Source organism: Gasterosteus aculeatus, chromosome 7, assembly GCF_964276395.1.
Source record: "Gasterosteus aculeatus chromosome 7, fGasAcu3.hap1.1, whole genome shotgun sequence".
Taxonomy (NCBI): Eukaryota; Metazoa; Chordata; class Actinopteri; order Perciformes; family Gasterosteidae; genus Gasterosteus; species Gasterosteus aculeatus.
Genome location: NC_135694.1, coordinates 31,026,371 through 31,051,614, shown reverse-complemented (window position 1 = coordinate 31,051,614; position 25,244 = coordinate 31,026,371). Strand labels below are relative to the sequence as shown.

The 25,244-nt window shown below is 48.6% G+C and overlaps 1 protein-coding gene across 7 annotated transcripts in view; it reads right to left on the bottom strand.

Moving 5' to 3' along the window:
• rapgef6 (Rap guanine nucleotide exchange factor (GEF) 6) overlaps positions 1-24,922 on the bottom strand; it is a 63,771-nt gene extending 38,849 nt beyond the window's left edge. For 4 of the 7 annotated variants that reach the window (XM_040180500.2, XM_078107002.1, XM_078107001.1 and 1 more), the window contains exons 1-6: positions 23,891-24,922; positions 10,188-10,258; positions 9,864-9,920; positions 9,514-9,597; positions 6,596-6,665; positions 3,881-4,024 (exon numbers count right to left, since the gene is read on the bottom strand). In XM_040180500.2, the coding sequence (XP_040036434.2) occupies positions 3,881-4,024; positions 6,596-6,665; positions 9,514-9,597; positions 9,864-9,920; positions 10,188-10,258; positions 23,891-23,965 (501 nt within the window). In that variant the 5' untranslated portion in view covers positions 23,966-24,922. Of the gene's footprint in view, positions 1-3,880; positions 4,850-6,595; positions 6,666-9,513; positions 9,598-9,863; positions 9,921-10,187; positions 10,259-23,890 lie in introns of those variants that run through there. The other 3 variants (XM_078106997.1, XM_078106998.1, XM_078106999.1) reach the window with 1 other exon arrangement.
• Positions 24,923-25,244: the final 322 nt, after the last annotated feature.

Here is a 25,244-nt window from a genome sequence, read left to right as displayed (position 1 = left end):
GAGAGGAGACAGTGAGTTAAGACGTTAGGAGAGAGGAGCTCTTCAATGAAACATTTAAACACACACAGAAGGAAGAAAGGGGGGAGTGTGGGGGAGGTGAACGGGAGACAGATAAGAGGAGGCCGAGCTGAAGCAGAGGGGCCAGTTCAACAAGGTTTTCATCTCAGTGCCGCTGATGTAATCCCTGAAATTAGCCACAGATAAGACGCCCTAGTGGTGCACTGTGCTGCCTACTGAACCCCACGCGCACACACACACACACACGCACACACACACACACTCTGCCTGCAGCTTCAGCTCTGGGTTCACATTGAACATATTGAATAGGAGCTCCCTGACTCCCCCCAACCAGAAGGGGAGATCGCAGCCGAGAGCGCCGTTAGCTGGAGACCTGATCACCTCTGTGGTTGGTTTGGTTCCACCGTCTGGGTTGGATACTTAACACATACGTACAAAGTGTCCGAGTTAACATCAAATCGACGTGTTACTTGAGTGCTCAATTAACACCTGGCCTTCGTCTCACCCGGCTCTCCCCGCCTCGCATTAAACCCAGCCGCCCACCGCCGCCCGGCCCCGCCGCCATCCTCCAGCAGCATTCTTTGGTTCTTCCTTCCCGCCTCATCTTCTACTTCCCTCGCTGCAGTGTGTCCTGCTCCCTCTGATCTTTAGCTCTTCTTAGAACGGTCATTCTCATGGCTAAACAGGACATCTACATCAGAACGAAGTGGCGCAGTCGAGTCAGCGTTTCTTTCTTTGGCCGCTGGGTCACGTGACAGCTGAGGCCGTCAATACAAAAAAACAGCAACACGGGTGTTTCTTTTTCTGAGGTCGATGGAGAAACGCTAGTTATAGTTTAGTGCTGTGGATGAGATAAGACAGCTGCTAATCAATACCCATCTGCCCTTCATCACATGACCGTCCGTTGGCTCTGAGCTGACAACCTGTCAGTTAGTTGAAAACGTTCAGAAAAGCTGCATTAAAGCAGTGAGGAGCTTCGAAAAGAGGCTTAAGAAATCAGCAGACACTGGGAACCTGCCCCCCCCCCCCCACGGTCGCATAAAACCCCACTGAGGACAAGGAGGCCGCGCATTCCGTCGCTCCACGACGCTAAACTCCATACAAGTGGCCGACGCCGGTGAGCTCATTCCAACGCCATCGGAACAGGAAAGCGCTTTCCAGCCGAGCGCCTTGGTTGGACTCACGACACGCGGAGGCCGGGAACAAAGACCTCCGACCCCCGAGGGGCGGCGGGAGATGAGCCCTTCTCCTTTGTGAGTCCCACCCGTGGAGGAAGGCCGCCTCGGGTCCAACCCGATGGCGAGCAATGGTCGGAGTGACCCGAGGAGAGTCACGGAGGTCAGAGCGGTCGTTAGACGGGACTGCCAGAGCGGAGGAAACACCCACTTGACCCCTTTGCTCCACCCTCTTCCTGCAGGCGACCCTTTGACCTCTGCTCTGATCCACGTGGGGCGATTTTTAATGTGCTTTAAATGCATGTGCTTAGAGGGGGAGTGATGTGTGATTTCACCTACATGGAGTAAAATGGGTGAGCAGGACGTGTCTCCACTCAGGAGACGCTCGTTTTAGACCCCCCCCCCCCCCCCCTCCTCCCTCGCCGCTTCATTAGACGCCTTACGTTATTAATGGAGGGCTTCACACTTGGCGGGCGACCCGAGAGGGGAAAGAAAAGCTAAAGCTTTTCACGGGAGACCGAAAGAACAAGCGAAACACACGTCGGACGTGAGAAACAGGAAGTGTGCAAACCACGGACGTTGCAAGAGACGCGCCGTTTCCTTCGTGCACCAAGCAGCGGAGGGGACGCACGCCGCTTCACGCAGCACTTCGGCTGAACCCCCCCCCCCTGTGTGGAAGGGGCCCGGATGAGTTCATCTGTACGTCTCCAACCACACATCTGAACGTCCCTCTAGTCATCCATGTATCCATCCGAGCTTCTCCCCCGAGGGAAAGACGGTAACCCAGCGAGGCATCCGATGTCTTAATGAAGTGACTTTCTCTGTGCTTGTGTGTCTGTGCAGTGTGAGTGTGTGTGTGTGTGTGAGAGTCATTGCTGAATCCCGGCGGTCCGTCACAGCGGCGACAGAGCGCGCAGGATCTCGTGTCTCTGGGACGAATGGGATCAATGGGAACCGATCAATCCGTCAATCAATACGTGACACAAAATAATACAAAAATCAGGATGGTCCTCGGCTCACTGCTGGAGCTACATGTTCTCTCCGTTTCATGGAGCTTCTGCATTCACAGCTTCAGAGAAACATAAAAACATCCGATTCACTCCAGCGCCATTAAGAGAGGGAGGGAGACGGAGAGGGAGGGAGACGGAGAGGGAGGGAGACAGAGAGGGAGGGAGACGGAGAGGGAGGGAGACGGAGAGGGAGGGAGACGGAGAGGGAGGGAGACGGAGAGGGAGGGAGACGGAGAGGGAGGGAGACGGAGAGGGAGGGAGACGGAGAGGGAGGGAGACGGAGAGGGAGGGAGACAGAGAGGGAGGGAGACGGAGAGGGAGGGAGACGGAGAGGGAGGGAGACGGAGAGGGAGGGAGACGGAGAGGGAGGGAGACGGAGAGGGAGGGAGACGGAGAGGGAGGGAGACGGAGAGGGAGGGAGACGGAGAGGGAGGGAGACGGAGAGGGAGGGAGACAGAGAGGGAGGGAGACAGAGAGGGAGGGAGACGGAGAGGGAGGGAGACGGAGAGGGAGGGAGACGGAGAGGGAGGGAGACACCGGTGATAATGGATTACTGATGTGATTAAGGTTCAATAAGGCCTCTAAACAACATCCTCTGATCCACTGCCAGAAGACTAGATCTCTTTGTCTGTGTGTGTGTCTACGTGTGTGTGTGTGTGTGTGTGTGTGTGTGTGTGTGTGTGTGTCTATGTGTGTCTATGTGTGTGTGTGTGTGTGACATGTATTTGCAGCCATTAGCATCAGACTATTGGGCGACTCCGTAAAAGTAAAAGCACTCTACAAAAACAAAGATGGTTTTTTTTAATGTATTTTAGTCCTGTTAGTTTAGTAATTAAAGTGATCCGGAAAACAACCGGTTAAATATTCAATCAATCAATCAATCTGTTCGTAAATCAGAACTTCTCAAAGTATTCAGCGAACAAACAAACAAATTTTGGTTTTGATTTCTCTTTGCGTAACGAACAAACATGTGACATCAGCACCGAGAGCTTCTGGAGCCTCACGTGTCATTAGAACAATAAATAAAAAGACAACATGTTGTCTTTTGTCTCCTCCTCCTCGTTGTTGTTGCTGTTGCTGCTCTCGTGCGTCTGTTTACTTCCCAGTGAGTCACAGAGGCCCAACAGACAGGTGCCTGAACCACACACACGCACGCACGCACGCACGCACGCACGCACACACACACACACACACACACACACACACACACACACACACACACACACACACACACACACACACACACACACACACACACACACACACACACACACACACACACACACACACACACACACACGTGAGCTCTCCATGACGCCTCTTTGTAACATCCAAGGGAGCTGTGTGTGTGTGTGTGTGTGTGTGTGTGTGTGTGTGTGTGTGTGTGTGGGACCGTGTGTGGCTTCCATTGATTAGTAAAAACTGTAACTGACACAAGGCCCTCGAGATCCTATCAGAGGGAGGGAAACTCCACACACACACACACACACACACACACACACACACACACACACACACACACACACACACACACACACACACACACACACACACACACACACACTCATAACGACCTTGTTTCTTCCCCCTTCAGGTGTCCATGTGACCCTCAGAGGACCAACGCGTCCCTCTACTGGGCCAGTGTGCGCCCCCCCCCCCCCCCCCCCCCCCCCTTACCGTGTTGTATGCGGCAGGCTCCTGGCCGTCGGTGATGAGCTCCCGCTCCCCCCGGGGGTTGACTCTCCTGAAGCGCCGCCTAGACCTCTGCTGGGACCCGTCCCGCTGCAGGAACCCGTCGTCCGCCTCGCTGCCGTTATCCACCTGCAACACACAGTCGACACCCCCCTCAGAACGGACGCCGCCGCGGGGCTCGGACCCGCCGCCCGCGGGCGGGGGGGTGCCGGCGGAGGGTCGATCCTCGGGCTTTTGGATGTCGGCCCCCGAGGCGCGATTTGTACACTCCCAGTTCTGGTCCCGGCGGTCCGACTCCTGCGCGTTACTCGCCGTGGGGCCGGGGGGGTCCGAGGAGCTCCGGCCCGGCTCGCCTGCCGGCTCCTGGTTGAACATCCAGTTCCTCCAGAGCGCAGAGAGCCGGTGCCAGCCGAGCGCACTCATCCGGAGGCGAACCCGGTACCACAACAACACATGAAAGCAGGAAATACCGAGGAGGGGGGGGGGGCCCAAACCCAGCCGGGGGAAACTTCTGGACAAACAATGAATAGAAGCATTCAAATTCTGACGAAAAAGGAAAGTTTGAGCTCCTGCAACTTCAGGTCCTCGGAGGCGAGAGGAGTGAAAAGAGGCGTCGCTCTGCATGTTGCACACGGAAGCACTGACTCACATGCTGCGAGACACGTGCACCGAGCGCACAACCAGCGCACAGTTTCCTCCAGGAAGCCGTGAATACGCAAATATCCTCGGCAGGCGGAGGAGGAAGAAGAAGAAAAGCGATTCCGGCCTCTCAGCTTCCCTCCCGCTGTGTCAGTAACAACAACACGCTAAAGACTTTAGGAGCAAGACTTCGCTTTGGCTTATTTTTCATCTTTCTTTGACTTGTTTTATCTTTTTCTCACTTAGAGCCGAATGTTTAATGTGATGAATACTTATTTTGCAAAGTGGAGCAGAAGTAAAGCTTGATATTTAAACGCTAAACCTCCCTGTTCTTTCCTCTGTTAACAGTTGGAGGGTTTCACACAGTCTTGTGCCTACATTACCCATAATGCAGCTGGAGGGTTGGGTGCGCTATGCGGAGGCCTCAGAGGTCATGTGAGGTCTTGTCAGGCACATTTCTTAACATTTTCGACAAAAAAGCCGAACTGGAGGCTTCAAAACATCAGTCCAGGAACCAATGGGGGGACGTTACCATGACTACGGCTACTCCTTAAAACAGAGAGACCCCCCCGGCCCCCCAGTGACCAACAATGTCAGCCATTGAGACATCTCTATGAATATAATGGGGTTGTGTTTCCTGTCTGCTCCGTTCATTTAAACCTCCATTTCATTCCCACAATGCACCACTCAGGACTCAACCCCCCCCGTGACCAGAGTCACAACGGCTACGGCCCCCATGGCCATAATTAACTAAACACACTGTGTCTATGTGGAAGCTGCACACGCTGACAGCGGAATGCAGAGTTGTGTGTCCTCTGTGTTTGTGTCCACTGTGTGTGTCCACCGTGTGTGTCCACCGTGTGTGTCCTCTGCGTGTGTCCACCGTGTGTGTCCACCGTGTGTGTCCTCTGCGTGTGTCCACCGTGTGTGTCCACCGTGTGTGTCCACCGCGTGTGTCCACCGCGTGTGTCCACCGCGTGTGTCCACCGCGTGTGTCCACCGCGTGTGTCCACCGCGTGTGTGTCCACCGTGTGTGTCCACCGCGTGTGTCCACCGTGTGTGTCCACTGCGTGTCACATCTGCACAGAAGACAACTAAACTTTTGCTTAAAGAAAATGAAACGTCAGAATAAAGGTCTAAAGGTCATGCGTTTGAATAACTGGTTCGTACAATAATCCAAAGATATTAACTTTAACACGACATAAAACGGAGAGAAAATAAGGAAACCTTCGTGTTTAGAGGCTCGAAAAAAAAAAAGAACAACCAGGTGTGAAAAGAGAAGAGACGGTTGGTGTAAAAACCAGTGAAGAACTGCCTGAAGCTGCAAATATAAATACTGTGGTTGAATAATTCAGTGTTACATGAGCGCTAAATAGCCGTAAAACTGTGATTAATTGAAATGAAAGTCAGCTTATATAGTTGTTATTGCCTCAGCGAGCGGAGTGGCGGTTTGTCTCCTGCAGTGCGACAGTTTAAATGTCTTTTTTTAATCAGAGTTTATTTAATCTCTCCTTGTTGTTTCTATTGTTTTATCACGCAGTGATTCCAGCTGGCGATGGATCATCAATAACAATCAGCTGGAGAGGATCAGTTACAGATATCGTTGGTAGAAACTGAATTTCAAGAGGGACACGTCTGGGCATCGAGGCTGTAAACGACCCACAATGCACCGCTGCACGTAGCAGCTGGTGGAGACTTTTTTCCACTTTACTTGATGATATGAATCAGAATTCACACGTAATTTGAAGTCCCTTTGAGAGACACCATCTTATGTATAATATACATTTAATGTCATTAGAGGCTTCTAGAAATTCAATATATTTCATGCTGAAGCTTTGGCAACACATCCTGCCAATGAGGCTCATTTCAATCAGTAGACAAGAGAACCACAGCTCATCCAGACGGGGGAGAGAGATGAAAGAAGGGGGAGAAAGAAAAAACAGACATCAAATAAAAACATAAAATAGGACTAATATCAAAGGACAGGTGGGCGATGCGGGAGGATCAAAAGGGGGAGGGGCCAGCAACAAAATAAGAGAGAGAGGCGGAGTCTCGACTCACCACGATCATCTCTGACGGCTCCAAAGTGATGCATTCACAGCCTCGCCTCCCCGCCAGCTGCCTGCCGAAGCTGCAAGACACCAAACAAAAGTCACTCCTCCCATCCTCCCCCCCTGCCCCCCCCCACCCCCACAAACCATCATGGTAGAATGTCGTCACAGAAGCAGTGGGCTTATGTATTACGTCTATTGGTTGCAAAAAATCCTAACTGGAAGGACAGGTGACCTGTCAATCACTGTAAGCCCCGCCCTAAAGCGTGCTCTGGTTACTACGCTCTGCATCGAGGGCCATAGTTATTAATGGGGGGGGGGGGGGGGGGGGGAGTGCGTGGAAGTGACCAACGAGACACAGAAGTAGTCAACTTTCCTACTCGTTTCCAAATTGACAAAAGCAGCGAAGCCAGAACCCCTCATCCTGTTTCACCTTTCAAAATAAAAGTCCTAGATGATATTTGATATAGCGTATTTGGTTATTGGTCGACTCCCCAGAGTGTAAAAGCCTCAACACTGACCATTTTTACTGTCCACCTTTCTCTCTACAACCCCAGTCAGATGCTTGTAGGAGCAAAGCATTCTGGGTTAAAAAAAACAAAACACTGATGAATTGAAGCAATGCATTTAAAAGCTAAAAACCCAAAAGGAATAAGAACCTGTGGCGGGTTAAGCTGCAGCTAATGCTTATCATTATCAGTTTATTTTTAGAATTACATAACTAACTATAACTGCTATGACTTGGATTGAAAGATGGTGACACGTGAGAAGCAGTAACACAATAATATTATATATTAATAATATTATATAATGGTCTGTTCAAAGAGTGAAGCGGAGAGGCTCAAAAGGCTCAAAGCGTCGACTCAGCGTATATTTCTAGTACTTCTTCTTTACCCAAACTCTTCCCTTTTAGGCTTTTTGTCTCATTTGGTGCCATTTTGAAACGTAACATCTGATGAACTATATCTGGGCTGCAGGTTGAACCTCACGAGGAACCACATGAACGGCACAATGTCCTTAGAGGACGCTCCACCTCAAAGGAAGGAGCTAACTGTCACATCCTTAATCACGACGGCGCCGTCCTCTTGAAGTGACGCGGAGATGAAACCCGTCTTCATAACGCGTCGACGAGGGAAACGAGGATGAAAGTCCTCTTTTCTTTCTCCTTCTCATGGGAACAGTCGAAGGACGTCGATGTGAAATCAAAGCTTCGCGTTTAATTATTTCAAGGGGACGTGGAGCGACGCTCTGATGCCATCGTCCCTGCGTGTTGGATTCTCTCATTTCAATCATGATATCTCTATATATTATCATCAAAAAGGTTCAATTATCCAATAGATTGATAGAGGCCACTGCCGGCCACGTGGCCCACAGGCTCATTGGAGTCTGTACACAAGTAGGACTTCTTTACCTCTGCAAGAAGTCAAAGTTTGAGTTGAACAAACAGCTCTGAGGCAGGTGAGCGTTTGTCTCCCTGCAGAAACAAGCTGTCGGCAGACGGGAGGAGAGAGACAGCTGCAGAGCCCCGGGGCAACAAACTGTGACACACACATGTCATACATGTATGTGGGTATGTATACTACACATATGGTTGATACGAATAAGACCGGGTGTATTTAACCTTAAATTGGTAGAACGGAGCCATCAACATATCGTCACACACCACCAATGATGTCTGTGCTTCCTTGTGCGGTATTTTCAAAATAAACTTCACAGGAAACTTGGTGGAGGAAATATTCACTTTTCTTTTTACACAAATGAGTCGTGGAGGAGAGAGTGCTGGATCTACCTCCACCTGTATGTCAGGGAGCAAAGCACCACGCTGTGGTCAATATGAAAGTACCCCCCAAGTGTCCTCAAACCAGGAAGTGAGTTGCAGCTTAACTTTACTTTTTCACTTCTATGAATTACATTGAAAAGACCTTTCCTGAAGATTACGTTGTTGAACCAAAAGTCGTAATCAATCACAGACGCATTTTCTGCGATGATCCAGAATCCAACAGGAGAATCCCATTGGCCGTTTGTGTGAAGTAACAGTGTAGATCCGTGACGTATCGCATCAATCCCGGCTGCCCGGTGGTTAAAACGACGGCAGGCAGGAACGCTCAGAGGAGAGAGCGATTTTAAAAAAAAACGCAACCGGATCACAGATCACTGTGAGGACGAGAAGATGTGCACAGAAGGGAAGCAGAAGGCTCCGATTCCACTGACCACCGACGGGAAGCCGAGGCGTCGCTCCTTTAGATTCCTTGCAAGTGAAGTGGCATCCAGCACGTTATCCCCTGGAGGAGGAGGAGGAGGAAGAGGAGGAGGCGCACAATATTCCAGGTTTTACATCCGAAGGAGTCGTTCGTTTATTCTCCGGAGTGTGAAACAAAAGAAAGAAAAGAGCAGAAAGTAGGTGACTGTCAGACGTCCTGGTTGGCGTCTGAATCAGGGAGGAACTCAGTGTGTGTGTGTGTGTGTGTGTGTGTGTGGAGCCTCGGCTCATTTCCTGCCTGGATGTGCTTTTGGGCTCCGGGCTGCTCAGGAACACATGGCCGGCCACTGTTTTACCACAGGTTCCGCATTCCACACACACACACACACACACACACACACACACACACACACACACTCCCCCCACTCTATTACCAACTGACCCGCACTGGAATGAACACACACGGTCAGCACTAGCTGCCCTGAGGTTATTTATACTTCACTAACTTCACGCTTTGTGTCGTTGTTGTTGTTTTTTTATTGTTGTTGTCTCTTTTCCTTCAAAACGTCCGTCTTCCCGACTGGCAGGTTTGCATGTTTGAGCATGTGTAAATATGCATGTACAGACGTGCACGTGCATGGACGCACAGACCCACATTCACACACACACACACACTCCACTTGACAACGAGGGCGAGCTGCGTCGTGTGTGTGTGTGCGGTTACATACCAGCACCTCGCCAGGTACATGTGCTCCTTGACGAAGACGGATCCAGAGAGCAGGATGTACCAGCAGGTCGCCGTGCTGTCAGCGCTGGACACAACAGATCGGACGGACGTTAAATATCACGCTCGGGTGTTTAAGGCTGGAGGTTGTTTCATTTTTCATTCATCCAACAGGCTGAAAGGGGAACTCAAAGGGCACATCAGAGCTTCAGGTCGCGACCTTTCGCCAACCTCGACCTCGCTGCTGCGCCTGGTGCTTCGGGTACTTAAGACCAGGTCCATGAACGTTTTTTTTAAAAAGACACCAGAAGGAGGTAGAAGAGTAAAAAAAGGAGCTCGGCGCCTCATACTTACTAGAAGAGGATGTGGTTGGCCTCGTGGCGCTCGTACCTGGCCGAGGTGCACATCGCCCTGAGACACAAAGACACAGATGTTTACGCAGGTTAAACTGCACGTGAAGACGTGAACACACGGCGGCTTCGGCAATAACCCGCGAGTTAAAGGTTCCACGCGCATCGTTTCACGTGCAACAGCAGCGTGACGCGAACAAAAGCGTCTAAAACACACCTGAGAGGGAACAAGGAAAAGGCCTTTGCAGAGCCGGCACGCAGCAGGCCGACGACCATCTACACCTACCGGGGAGAGCCTGTGGGCTAAGCTAAGCTAGGCTAGGCTCACCGTAGCTGATGCTCCCTGAGGTGAGAGAGGACGTCCATGTGGTAGAGGTGGCAGTAGATGGCGTGCAGGTCCTGCAAGCACAGAAAGACGCAAAGACTTCAAAACATATTTAATATGCACAAGCAGAGCGGTGAATATAATACGCTTAACAATCTCTCATAAGGACCGTGTGTGTGTGTGTGTGTGTGTGTGTGTGTGTGCGCTACTGACAGGTGGACTGCTTATTTACACAAATAACGTCACACACACACACACACACACAGAGCTTTGTGTCATACTGATATCACTTTGAAGCGTTTGGAGGGAATAGTTTGACATTTGAGAGTTTGTGTTTATTTTAGTGAACCTTTTTTTCACATTGTCGTTTAGCAGCGCGCCGTTTGTTGCATTAATGTGCGACGCACAAGAGGGCGTAAAACAACAACATGTAGAGGGCGGAAAAGTGCAGAACTCCATAAACCACAATGCAATCATCTATGATCTCTCATATTGACTGATTACTTTATCCCCTCTGTGCGAGCTCTGTAAAGAAACAGGTCAAGTATTCAAAAGAAAAGGTTGAGTTTCATGTAAAGAAACAAGAGAGAGAAACAGAGAACCGCAGCGACTAGAACTCACAGCGAGTGGGTTTGTGGGGGCGACAAACTGCTGCACTCAGCACGCCATGGCGCTGAGCCTGCATGTGTGTGCGTGTCTGTGTGTGTGTGTGGGTTTGGACATACGGAGGCCTGAGGCAACCAGCTAGCGGGGGGGGGGGCTGAACTCCCCCCGGGGTGTTAGCATGTTCCTGGGTCACATTTAATACTCCGCCTGATTTATGGACACATTTGTATTTTAAAACTTGTTGGAGGCAAACCGATGGTAAATGTTTTAACGGTCTAGAAGTGTATTTACTTACTAATAAACATATTTGTTTATTACAGCACGTTCTAGTGCCGTGTTAAGAGCTTTGCCCTTATTTTAATAACGATTAACCAGCGACCTAAAGAACTGACACGAGAGGAGAGCAGCCACCTGGATAGAGACCTGTCAATCACAGTAGTCCCGCCCTAAAGCATCCATAATTTCCTTAATGAAACTAGAGACTGAGACCATAAACTCGTGTTTAAATGTTTACTGAGGGAATAAATCAAGTCATTTTCTCATAGACTTCTATGGCACCGCTGCCGTCGCCCCCTGCTGGTCACTACGGAGAAGTCATCTTCTCACGGACTCTCGTATTCAGACACCGTTCTTCTCTTCCTCCACAGGCCCGAGAAGCCAGCTGTCCCGTCTGACGCATCGATCGCTGTGCAGCAGCTGATCAATAGACCCAGACAGGCAGCTCCGCTTGGTCCGCTCAATCGGAGGGTGATCAGCCCACGCGGCTTCACAGCACGTCATCCAAACCCCCAAGATTCACACCCGCAAGCTGCCAATCAAGACAGTTAGTTAGTTTCTACAAAGGCTAAAAATAACAGATGCAACTATTTGCAGAAATATCTAAAAAGTGGCTGTCAAACTTAAAAAGAAGACAAACGATCAGTTATGCTCTGAGCGTGTGTGTGTGTGTGTGTGTGTGTGTGTGTGCTCATCTGCAGTGCTGCTGCCACCTGCTGGTGATACAACCAGCACAGAAGCAGGCCGGCACCCCCCTGGTCTGGGGGGCTGGTCTGGGGGGCTGGTCTTGGGGGGGGTGTAGCTATTTATTGTTTTCTCATGATAACTTGATGAAGGGTCCGATCACCAAAACATTGAACTTAGACACAAATGTGTCTCGGACCAAAGTCGTCTTTGGGTGGAAAAAGACCCTCAACATCAACAAAAGGTAATTGTACATCATCAAAACAATGTTTTGGTCTGTTCTTGAATGAATGAATGAATGAATGAATTCCTTGCATGTTTTGTTTTCCGCATTAAAGCGGCTGTGATCATGTCAGTGAAACGCTGCGGATTTGGCTGCTTCATGACTTAATAAAGAAGCACCAAACCAAACCTCTATTGGAGCGTTTAATGGGCCAGTGGAGGGAATCCACAACGTCATATCGCCATTCGTGTTTGCTAAATTATTTGCCATGTTTAGCGGCGCCTGCGACCCCGCAGGGGGCCGGCAAAAAGGCCTTCAGCATCCTCCCCCTGAATGTTTGAAAGAGCAATGGACTTTTGGGGAGTAACCAGGTCCGTCTTTGTGGAGGGTTCCGCCCCACGCCTCCAGCACAGAGGGGACATTGTGGACAGGGGGACACAACGCGTCCATTCAGGACAAACAGGGCGGATCACAACGTGTTCTATCAAATAAGAATAAGTGTTATGGAAGACCTTCTGTCATTATACACACATATATATATATATATATATATATATATATATGTGTATATATATCCATGGTGGTGTTTACATGACAGCCAGACTTTTCACTGGAGAAAAGCTCAACGTTTATTCTGGATTAAAGAAATCCTGCTTGGGATCTAGGTAAAAGCACAGTGGAAGATAAAGGCGTGACCACGGTGACCATCGCTCGCCGCCACACGAGCCGGCTCAGCGAGCTAAAGCCTCACTGGGGGTCATCGGTGATCCCACAGTATCACAGCTCCGGGCCGCTGCTCCACCGCGGCAGGGCGGCCTTATCAGCGAGGCATCAGTGTGAGAGTTTGCACTTAAGTGTTAAATCCCCTCTTCAGGCGCACCAGACGGTTCTCCTCTAACCGCTGGACGAGACGCGGCTTTAGGAAAAGAGGGGCTTGAAAATGACTTTTCCAGGAATCAGGATCATGTATTACCGAAATATGTCAGACATACAAGGAATTTGACTTGCATAACATCAGACAGTAAGACAATGGACAACAAGACAGATAAGACAACATAGTGCAAGAACAACATAATCCATCCATCCATCCATCCATCCAAACCGCTTATCCTGCACACAGGGTCGCGGGGGGGCTGGAGTCCATCCCAGCCAACTTCGGGCGATAGACAGGGTACATCCTGGATTGGTCGCCAGCCAATCGCAGGGCAACACAGAGACACACAACCAATCACACTCACATTCACACAACTACGGGCAATTTAAAGTCCCCAATTAACCTGATCCCCGAGCATGTCTTTGGACTGTGGGAGGAAGCCGGAGAACCCGGAGAGAACCCACGCAGACACGGGGAGAACATGCAGACTCCACACAGAAAGGCCACTGGGCGGAATCGAACCCAGGACCTTCTTGCTGTGAGGCGACAGTGCTAACCACCACGCCACCGTGCCGCCCTTAGAACAACATAATGCAATAGGAATATATATTGAAAATAAAAAGTAAAAAATAAAGTCCACAGGGCGGAAAAGAAAGAACAGACAAATACAACCGCGAGCTCTGGATCCCGAGAGTCTTCACGGTGGAAGCGAAGGAGGACGGGTTCGCATCTAAAGATTTTTTTAAAAGCCCGGTGACGACCTGTGGGGAGCGGGTAATGGAAACACGACTCAGACGTGGCAACCGTAACGGGATGTGCCTGCCAAGGCACGTGGCCTCGTTGAATATGACAGCTCTCAGCGATGGCAGATAGAACACACGTGAACGGAGGCCGCCCTGATGCCAGCAGAGAGCAGAGGCCGCCCTGATGCCAGCAGAGAGAGCAGAGGCCACCTTGATGCCAGCAGAGAGCAGAGGCCGCCCTGATGCCAGTAGAGAGAGCAGAGGCCGCCCTGATGCCAGTAGAGAGAGCAGAGGCCGCCCTGATGCCAGTAGAGAGAGCAGAGGCCGCCCTGATGCCAGTAGAGAGCAGAGGCCGCCCTGATGCCAGTAGAGAGCAGAGGCCGCCCTGATGCCAGTAGAGAGAGCAGAGGCCGCCCTGATGCCAGTAGAGAGAGCAGAGGCCGCCCTGATGCCAGTAGAGAGCAGAGGCCGCCCTGATGCCAGTAGAGAGAGCAGAGGCCGCCCTGATGCCAGTAGAGAGAGCAGAGGCCACCCTGATGCCAGCAGAGAGAGCAGAGGCCACCCTGATGCCAGCAGAGAGAGCAGAGGCCGCCCTGATGCCAGTAGAGAGCAGAGGCCGCCCTGATGCCAGCAGAGAGAGCAGAGGCCGTCCTGATGCCAGTAGAGGCTGTTATTCTGTCCCTTTGCAGACGCTGTGCTCGGTGTGCCCTGACTTCGCCTTAAGCTCCGCCTCCTCCTTTACTCCCAACTACAACTGGAGCGATTCCCAGAAAGCACCACACCAACTGCCTTTGCCGCACGGGCCAAACCGAACTGCCACACAGGCGCAAAAAGGACCGCCACACTGAAGTGGAAAGTCTGACCCGTCATGTAATCCGAGCTGCACTTTGGTTTGGGTTTTTTCTTCACTAAAATAAATGAAGTTGGCACAGAACTTATTTTTCTTTTCTTTCGCTGCTTACAGTGAACTTTCTGTGGCAGGGTGGACAAGCGTGCATGTTTCCCTGTGACGTCTAGAAATGACAACGAAAGCTGGTTCAGAGCAGTGTTAATTTTGGCAGCTATTTTTGATTTAGTCTTAGTCTTTAGACGAAAAATGCATATTAGTTTTAGTCACATTTAGTCATTTTAATCCTTTTTAGTTAAAATGTAATTAAGGTTAGTCTAGTTTTAGAGGCCCAGGGACCCCCTGTGTTGGGTCTATAACTACATAATAGTCCCTCCTAGGACAGGTCTATAGATGTCCCTCATAGGACAGGTCTATAGATGTCCCTCATAGGACAGGTCTATAGATGTCCCTCCTAGGACAGGTCTATAGATGTCCCTCCTAGGACAGGTCTATAGATGTCCCTCCTAGGACAGGTCTATATATGTCCCTCCTGGGACAGGAGCTGTCCCTCTTAGGACAGGTCTATAGATGTCCCTCCTGGGACAGGTCTATAGATGTCCCTCCTAGGACAGGTCTGTAGATGTCCCTCCTAGGACAGGTCTGTAGATGTCCCTCCTAGGACAGGTCTGTAGATGTCCCTCATAGGACAGGTCTATAGATGTCCCTCATAGGACAGGTCTATAGCAGGTCGGCAAACGTTTTGACTCGGGGCCACAGTGGGTTGTAAAATGTGACGGAGACCAAGAACAAATGGTTGAAGTGTTTGTGTGAGCTGATATAAATGACATGTGAAAAATCATTACATGAAAGGATTTGGATTTTAACCAATTGGCAAAGGTGTAACAACTTGATGAGGACCAGGGACCTAAACGCAACACTTTGTTGTCTTTGTCTGTTTACTTGCGATGCTTTTGACACTTTATGGTCCTTTATTGTTTCCACTGTCCCAACCAAGACCTTAACGTCCTACAATCGGTGAAATACATTATTTTCTTGGCTTCAGAACCTGCAATGAGTTTATCACGTTAGACGTGTTTGTGACGGAGCGTCTCATCCAGCGAGGAAACACTGCCTGTCGTCGCCAGAGAACAGAGCAGAAAGGTCCGACGGTCTTTAAAGGGGTCTTCATGTTTCTGTGAAGCAGCGCGGCTTCAGCCCGCTAACAGTCAGCTAACAGTCAGCTAACAGGCAGCTAACCCGAGACAGCCGAGCTGAACTAACGAAGCCACGTTCAAACTCAACGAAGCGTAAAATAGTCGTCACGGTCCGTAGTCGGTGCACAAGAACCACCGCTGCACCGCTGCCTTCTGGGTTGGTGGATGACGTCATCATGACGCGTTAATAACCGCCGTACTTTGCCTGTCGGTTGTCTGTCGGCTGCGTGCGAATTTAGGGGGGAAAAGTATCGTGACTTCGTCAACCACCAACATGTTCGTCTCGTTAACAAAAGTTAGAATAGATTTAGTCATAGTTTTTATTTTTTAAGATCGTTTTTGTCACGGAAAAATTTTCGTCATAGTTTTCGTCGACAAAATGAACACTGGTTCAGAGCCTGTGGGTCGGTCTGGATTTTGGTCTTTTGGCTGCAGGCGATAAAATATTTGTTATGACTACTTTCAACACGTGAACATTTCCATTAAACTCCACACTTACGGCCCAAACAAGCCGTCTGTGTTCACATATTTCAAAAGGCCTCCTAAACTAACTAAACGAAGTGTTTCCCGTCCCTCTCATCACAGTCCATCATTCCCCTTCAGCCCGACCAGCTCACCTCAATTATTCAAGCAGTACGATTTCAGGGTCCGACACTGAAGCTGCTCAGCTTTTCATTGCGCCCCATTTAAAACTCATCTGTCTTTCTGCCCCCCCCCCACCTTTCCCCTCCCCGCTCCCCATCGTCTTCCCGGCCTTCATGGCTGTCAGCGAGCCCGGCCGGGGAACAGACAGCAGGGTCCCGCTCAGCGATCTGCTGAGACGGGCTTCCAGCGGTTTGGGGGGCGCTTGGTTTGGTTGGGTTTCATGCGAGTCTCGGGGAGGGGGGGGGGGGGGTCACGCAGGGACCAGGTGAACCTGGACTGCGTGGTGCCTTCGCTGCAGACATCAGCTGGGATTTAACCACGACTGAGGCGGAACCCACGCAGAGCTTTCCATGCGCCTTAAACATTTTAGATGGAAAAAGTCTCAGTTGGAAAGAAGACATTTGGGCCGCGAACGTCTTGGATTTGTTTTTTCAACCAGTGAGCGGAAGCGACCATATCTGGATTGAGTAGGTGACTAAGACGCTGTGTAGGCCTCTGGTGTTGAACTGTCAATCACCTCGTTGCCCCACCCGACCGCGTTTATCAGATGAGGGGTTTAGTGCAGATTGCAAGAAGTTAAGCCACAGCACACGAGCCGTTTACTCGCGTTTAATAGATGCAGGGAGAAAGAAACCGCTCATGTCGTATTTCTTACTAAAATCAAGCAGAAAATCGGAAACAAACATGTTTAAAAAAATCTGAACTTCTCGGGCACTCGAAAACTCTTATGCAAATCCAGTCGTTCTGGTCGTAAACTGCAGGAACATGTGCCAACATTTACGTCTCAGTGAATCACGCTGGAAGCCAGCGTCACGTTATTATGAAACACACACACACACACACACACACACACCCTGTGCAGACATACTGTGACGTCCAGTCGAAGGTGCACTAAGGACTCCTGACTGAACTTAAATGCTTAAAAATTGGAGGCAAACGTTTTGTATGGCAGCGTAGAAACAACAGCAAAACACACAACAAGACTCAAGACAACGAGTGAAGCCCAAAGACACACACACACACACACACACACACACACACACACACTTCATCAACCGGCGTCACACACTGTGACTAACTTCCATGAACAACATTTCCTGTTTGTGTCACAATACATCGTCTGAAGTACGTTGAGAAAGACCCTTCGGTGTAGAGATGGTGAGTGAGTGAGTGAGTGAGTGAGTGAGTGAGTGAGTGAGTGAGTGAGTGAGTGAGTGAGTGAGTGAGTGAGTGAGTGAGTGAGCGACACACAGTTATGACACGGGTCATAATGATTCTTCGGAATGCAGCTGTCACATTCCCGGCATTCCAGAGGTAAACAATTCGCATTCTTTGAGACTCGCCCAAGAAAGGAGCCGGACAAACAGGCCGCCGAGTGATGGGGGGGAGATAGTGGGAGGGGGGGGGGGTATTTGCGTGTATTATCCATGGTGCAAAAGCACAGAAAATAGATTTTATTTGTGAAATATATATATTAAATGGACCAAGGAAGCCCAGCGTGTGAAGAGATGACTTACCCAACAGAATTAGTCAACATGAAAATGAACGCTAAAGACCACAGGAGGGAAATCAGCGAGAACTCGCTGCTTCTCTGCAGAAGTTCACACGACTTCATTTCATCATTTCCAGCTCGGCTTCATTCCTGTCGGACACACCGGCGGCAGAAGTCTGTCGGACGGGAATGTTCCCAGAAAGCTGCGGTATGACCCTTTAACTGCACTTAGATCAGCTCTGTTTCTGTGTCAAAATAAAGCATTACGTGTGTGTGTACTAGGGGAGGGAATCTCTTGGCACCTCACGATTCGATTCCGATTCAGAGGTCAACGATTCGATTCCAAACCGATTATCGATTCTAAACCGATAAAACAATTATCGATGCATCTCGATTTTCTAAATTTTCTCAAATCTGAGTTTGCTACTCAGAGGTTGCGAATCACTTCCTACTTTATTTGATAATTAAAGAATCAACTAAATTCTTCTTCTCATTCTTCTCAATTAAATAATCAACAGATGAATTACCTTCTCTAACTTTTTATAAGAGAAAAATAAATCTTTGTCACAAATATGATTTTCTATCAACAATGAAAGAACCAACGCAGCTTTCATTTCAACACAATATGAAGTAGCCGATGTAAAAACAAATATTAAACAGATTCATTTTTCTTTTAAATGAAGAAAAAGCTGCTCTTAGTCTCAGGCCGGTCCGTATTTGTAAAATACCGGAAAAAGTCCAAATCTGTATACGGATCGACTTTTTGGGAAATGTAAATAATGAGGTGAGATGTGCGCAGGCTCCTCCATAGTTGGGTAAAGTTATTAGATATTCAGACTCAGACTGACGGACCGGTCTGCGAGCTGGACGCGTTGCTCTTAATGTGCCGGTAATGATGGTAAATGATGCTTGTAGCTGGTTGTCGTCTACGCTCCACTACGGTTACCGAAGGGGGCGTTTGTTTTTTCACAAGGTTTTATCTCATAATTTCTACTTTCTATCTTTCTTCAGTGCGGAAATGGGCTTCTATAGTTGTGTGAGTGCATCACTCCAGCCAATCCAAAAACAGCGAGCGCGTAGAAAACACCGTCGAGTGCGAGCAGAGACCAACCTTCACGCTCCGCGAGCTGGCAAATATCTCGCAAGAGATGAACTTTTTTTTTATTTTTTTATTCCAATTATTAACTTTTCTGAATCGAGACCGAATCGTTCTAGAGAGAATCGAGAGAAATCGAAGAATCGTTTTTTTCCCCCACCCCTAGTGTGTGTGTGTGTAATATATATATATATATATTATATATATATTAGTGTGTGCTGCATGAGGGAGATATTCTCTCCTTTATAGTCATTTAAGACTTTGAATGAGAGATCGGTGGCAGAATAGAATTATTATTAAAACATGTCCATGTCAAACCTTATGTTGAACTTTAAGAGACGAAAGGGGACACAAAGGTCTCACACCTGGAACATTTACGCTGGCAAAAGGTGACGGATAAAAGCCAAAGATGAGCGATGGTTCTGGTCTTCACGCTGCGATTAGGTGGCACAGACGTTACTTACACTGTCCGATGGAAAGATTTCATTATTTTCATTTTTTCTATTTTTTTGTAGAATAAATCCTCAAAAGAGATGAACCTTTATGCTGATATCAATATTGTTTTAGGATTCCTGGCATCACAAAAGTTAAATAAAATGGGGGAACGTGTACTAAGTGTGTTTTTTTGTGTAAACTTCCACCCGTATAATCTGCCAAGAATTACGAAGTGGCTTCCAGAAAATATATGTGAAAAACTAGAGAAGGGCAGAGCTTCAAAAAACAGAACTCCAACAAAGAGGATTTTATCAGTTGCGGCTGTATGAATATATTTATCCAGCGACCTCAGGACGCCCTCACGTACGTTCAGGGTTGCTTTGGGTCTCAGCGCCGCTCAGCTCGCTTCGAAAAGAACTTTGGTAGGCCGGAAAGACCGTGAAAACTACCTGTCAATCAGCATGAAGCCCCGCCCTAAAGCATCCTCTGCTTTATGGTCGGTTTGACTGAACTCATGTTTACAACGTTTACTGGAGCATCTTGTGAACATCAGACTGATGCAACTTGGTTTGGGTGCTTTTTTTCCACCACGACGTGAAACTAAATACAGTTGAAGCAGCTGTGCTGGAGGGAAACATCCAGCTGCTGGGGGGGGGGGGGGTCTGTGACCCAGCATGGATCTCTAACCTCAATCTACTTTCTCTAAATGGACCCACAGCTGTAGTTTGTACGTTTATCTTCTGGACTCGTGTGCAATATGTTCTGATCTGAAAGTACACAATTCAACAACTAAATGAACGGAAAAACCCTGGAACCCCACAAACACGCACAAACACACACAAGCTCAAACACACGCACGCACACGGCTGCTGTGCTTCCCTGTCACGCATTCCGGACCTGTTTTACGAGGTCATGGAAGGCGTTTTAATGAGAACTGAGGCAGGTTCCTACACGGCCTCCTTCTGCTCAGAGGAACTGGAGAATCGTAGAAGGAGCAACGTTTTTATATTTATATATGAACCACATCAAGGCAATATGGTATTGAGGAGTTTCACTTAATCTTCATATAAACCCGTTTAACAATTAATCAATGTATGATGTTAAATATTAATAAAACACTGGATACAAATGCCATTTTTTTGCAGGATTTGTTTGTTTATCACCATAAATAAAATCACTAGTTTTTGTTCTTGGATGGATTTATATCACAGCAGCCATGAAATAGATTTTTTAAATTGTGTACGACCAGCACGGATGCGTTTCATCACATATAGTTACATAAAGTTTAAATGTACTGTTTTTTGCTTGTTTGATTCCGATGTGTTAAATATTTTAAATGACGTCTCGTCACTGCACGGTGTCGTTTGCTGTTATGCGACTTTACTTAATAAGCAATAAACCTTTGTGACATTCAGACCACAGCTCAAACAAAGTGTGCGTCCGTGTTCGTCCTCGAGAGGAGAGCCGCCGATCGTCACCGGCTGACTCAACCCAAACAAGCCGCCTCCACCTGCAGCATCCGTCAGCATTCCTCACAGAGCAAACGGGTCAGGGCCGAAATACGTCTGTTCACGCCCGCCGCCCTGTGAGGAATGCAGCACGCACACACACACACACACACACGCAAGCAGCCAAACGTGCACGCACACCGGGAACACTGAGGCCGCTGTGCAGCGAGGGAAACCACAGGAGGAGCAGACGCGCTTACGTTCAAACAGCAGCCAGCGGGTGGAGAGGCCCGGGTGGTGCAGCTAATGCTAGATGCTAACACGTGTCTGGTCTCCGGCCCACGGGCCCTTCGGTTACATGGTGCCTTCATTGGCTCCACAAGGGAAGCTTTCAGGGGCCCAGGGTCAACGGAAGGCTGTGTTTATTCACCCATTTAAAACACACACACACAAACACACACAGCCACACACACACACACACACACACACACACACACACAGCCTGGGCTTCCCCTTCCCTGTTTCACACAGTCTCCCCTGTGTTTCATTTTGCAGTTTGTTGATGTTGTTCCGGGCATACGTGTGTGTGTGTGTGTGTGTGTGTGTGTGTGTGTGTGTGTGTGTGTGTGTGTGTGTTTTTACGTCGGACAGAACTTACTGAAACTTTACGGAGGGAAAAATAAAATTAGCATGAAGACGTTTTTTTATTTTGGATACATCTCTGGTCATGTTTGTGAGGTTTTGAACATGGATCCTCTGACGGTCAAATAGTGAAACTTCCCGTTTGGTTATTTTAAAAAGTAGCTCACTTCAAAGAGATCCAATCAGGTGACGGCTGTCGATCCCCGAGGCCCCCGGGGGCCACGACACACTCTGAAACACCGCCAAACAAACATCGCGTACTTTGAGTCCTGCCACCTTCATCCTCGATTTAAGTGGCGCGAAACGCAAAACGCACAAGATAATAAGAGCTTATAATTGGATGCATGAAAATATCAGTGAGTCTCCAGGACCAGTTGTCGACTGGGAGCGCTGGTTTCCCGCTAACCATCGATCAGTGGGACGAAGCCTCCCTTCACAGGATTATGACCTCCGACAAAGATGAAATATGAATGCTTCATATATTTTAGGCCAAAAGAGAGAAAAACACAGGAAGTAGAAGGACACAAACAGCTGTGCTGCTGAGAGGGTGAATCATTAATCCGCACCTGCAAACACACACAGACGTGTAGCTGTACAAAAGCAACACGGAGGCACAAAGATAGTGATGTAATATAACATACATGGCCACTTTTAAACATGTTTTAACAATGTATTTTTTGAGGGGCTGCAAATCCTGCTCAGAATCATATTTTAAAAAATTGAAATGCAAAATGAATGTTACGAAATCTCCCTGGCACGGCCTCTAAAGCACAAACTGAATGTACACATATAGACAACTCGATAGAACAGAGGCAGTATAATCCAAGTGGACGTCGTCATGACAACCACACCTGTTGGTTTGTGGACGGATGATTTGAAGCCTTGAGTTAAATTTCAGCCATGTTGGATTACGTTGTTGTTGTTTTTTCCCGCAACAAATGAACACAAGTGATCGTATTTGAAATGTGGAGGAGTGATGAAGAGACGCTGGTAACAACCTGTCCATCACAGTAAGCCCCGCCCTAAAGCCTCCCCTGCTTTATGTCGGTTTGTCTCTAAATGGTCCATCGTTTACCAAAAATGAACATCATGTTGCGTTGAAGAACACTTGAAACTAGAGAAAAGTTCCAAAAACATGACACCTTATGACTTCAACTTTAACCCGATTAGCATTGAGCGCACACACACACACGCAGACGCACACGCACTTGGCCTCCCTTCAGCAACGCGGCGTGTCTGGCTGGCACTGGGGGGGGGGGGGGGGGGGCGGGTGGAGTTATCAGCCAGCAAAGCCACAAACATCTGCACGTCAAAAACGTTCACATCAGCCACAGAGGCTGTGAAAACACCACGCCGGATTCCCGCGCTGCGCTTCTCCACCTCGCCCCTCCGTCGCCTCGCCTACCGAACGTTAACATACTCCACTGGGCCTCCAAAAGGGAAATTTCAAGGCACTTTGTTAAAACAGCCTTTTCAGTTTTTGCACCGGAGGACGACTACGATCCTCCATGACGTTACAGGCTGAATTCAACATGAATCCACAGGTCCATAGAGAACAGCACCGCGGCCATTCTTAAATGGTTCCACCATCGTCCCCGAGGCCGCTGTGATGGAAACATTTCAGCTTGTTTGTCTTCACCGCCTTTCCAAACGTGTGTTTTCAGCATCCCTGAAAACAGAGAGAAATAGAGGAGCTCTCCTCCGCTGCACGTGGGCGGGTGGAGCTAAATTTAGTGACTTTATCGCGGCGCCGGCGATCCACTTCACAGAGTCGTACACGAGTGGAACAAAACGCCTGCGTGGAGGCGCGAGAGGATCGCGGCGTCTAAAAAAAGGACCTGGAGGCTCTTTAAAAACTTGTTTTGTTCTTTGTGTCCTCTGACAGAGACCAGCAGGCAGCACGGAGCTCAATGCAGCGATGACCAGCCGGCTGCTTTCCACAGCTTCATGTGAGGAAGAGGAGGGAGAGGAGGAAGAGGTGGTGATTTTAAATCAACCGGCCTCCCTCGAGCTAAAGCGTTACACAAACTACCTCCTGAGTTTAGGAATACGTCCTCTGATGGGAGTTCACGGTGTGATGTTTGGTTTGGTTTTAATCGGCCTGCTGCCTGACCCAGAATGCATTGCAGTAAACCCTTTTTCAAAATGTAAGCATGTCATGGACCACAAGCTGACCCCTGAAAGCGTCTCTCAACGACCCAGTTGGGTCCCCGCACCTCCGTTTGGGTAGCAGCTTATGTAGTTGGCGCTGGACGCTTCAACTTTAGCTTAAAACATTTTTAAGTAAGTGTCACTCCTGCAAGGCTCAGTCAGAGACGTCATCGACGTTGGAAACAAACTATCCGGTTAGCTCAACGTCATTAGCAAGTGACGTAAAGTCTTACTGAGGGTAATTAACTGAAGTCAAAGTGAAGTGACAGCGGAGCGAAGCGGCAGCTAACTTTAGCACAGCGAAGCTAATGAGAAGAAGGAGGAGGAGAAAGCGATCGTTTTGTTTACCTCTGCGCTCCGCAGCGGGGGCGGTTTCTTCAAAGCCAGTTTGAAAGAAGTTTCCATGGCTCCGGTCATTTTCATCACTCCGGCTTCTTCCTCAAATTGTATTCCTTACTTTAACGCCGCATCGCCGCTGTTTTTGTATTTGTTAATCGCGGCCAAAACTAACTCACATCCGCCGCGGATCGAGCCGAGCTCCGAGCCCCGCGCTGCGGGCTCCGAGCATGGATGGATCTCCTTCTTCCCTCCGGGGAAAAGGAGAGGAACCAAAAGGAGAAAACTTTTTGGAAAACTACTACAAAAACAAGAAGAAGCCACTTAAAAGCGTGACAGGAAGTGAAATCCACGGGACGTGTAGAGTTGGAGCCCGCACATCTTTGGGTCAAACGGAACGTCCTCGGTAGCGCGCGACCGTCACATCCAGGAGTTGAGATTTCTTTTTAGGTCCCTCCCCCTGCGGAGCGGACGGTGACGACATCTGTCTCACGGCGACCGCGTCACGTTCAGGTGCTGTCCGAAATAAGGGGACTCTGGCGAGTGGAAGGTGGAATACTGAAAAGGTTGGATTTATTTGTATCGCCACAAATATTGCCGGATGAACACTAAACCTTTTCTTAACCCCTTATTTTGAATAAAGAAAAAATAATGTCAACAATATAAATGTACACACAAATTAATAGAATTCTTTTAAAGCTGAATTATTTATTACAAAGTTTTCCTCCTTTAGTGAAATATACACTTGATCAATTTAGTTATATCAGCATAATAGAATGCAAGTGTCAATTTTATTCAAAATATTTTTTTCTACATATTTTCAATATTTTTATTTGTAAGACATATCGTCTCGTTTCCTTTCTTTTTGAAGTTATATGTCGCTTCAACGGAATGAAGTGGTTTGGGTGGTGTAATTTACGAGCTTTGGAGGAGTCCTTTAACGCATTGTAGATCCTCTTTCTAACTTCTGACACCTCAATGTCCGCTGCCACAGAATGAAAATGAATCAAACCATTAAAACAAATTTGCAAAGACTTTCGAGGAAATAGCAGTTCTAACTCCAACCGCGTCTTGATTTCTCCACCGCTGGTTTTAATGGCAGGTCTCTGGAAGGTAAAGAGTCGGGACTCCTGACGGAGAGGAAGCATGTCTCATATCTCCTCATATCTCCCTTTCAGCCAGGAGGACACTCCTTCGTTTTATTGCGTGCGTGTGTTCGTTTTGTTTTACATCCCGTGCCGCAGAAGAGGGGTGGAGCCACTTCGAGGGAAGTGAACACAGAAAAAAAAAGTGGGTAAAATATGTGACCCAGATGGTGGAAGCAGTGAAAGTCAAAGTTTCACCAAGCCAAACAAGCGAATTTATT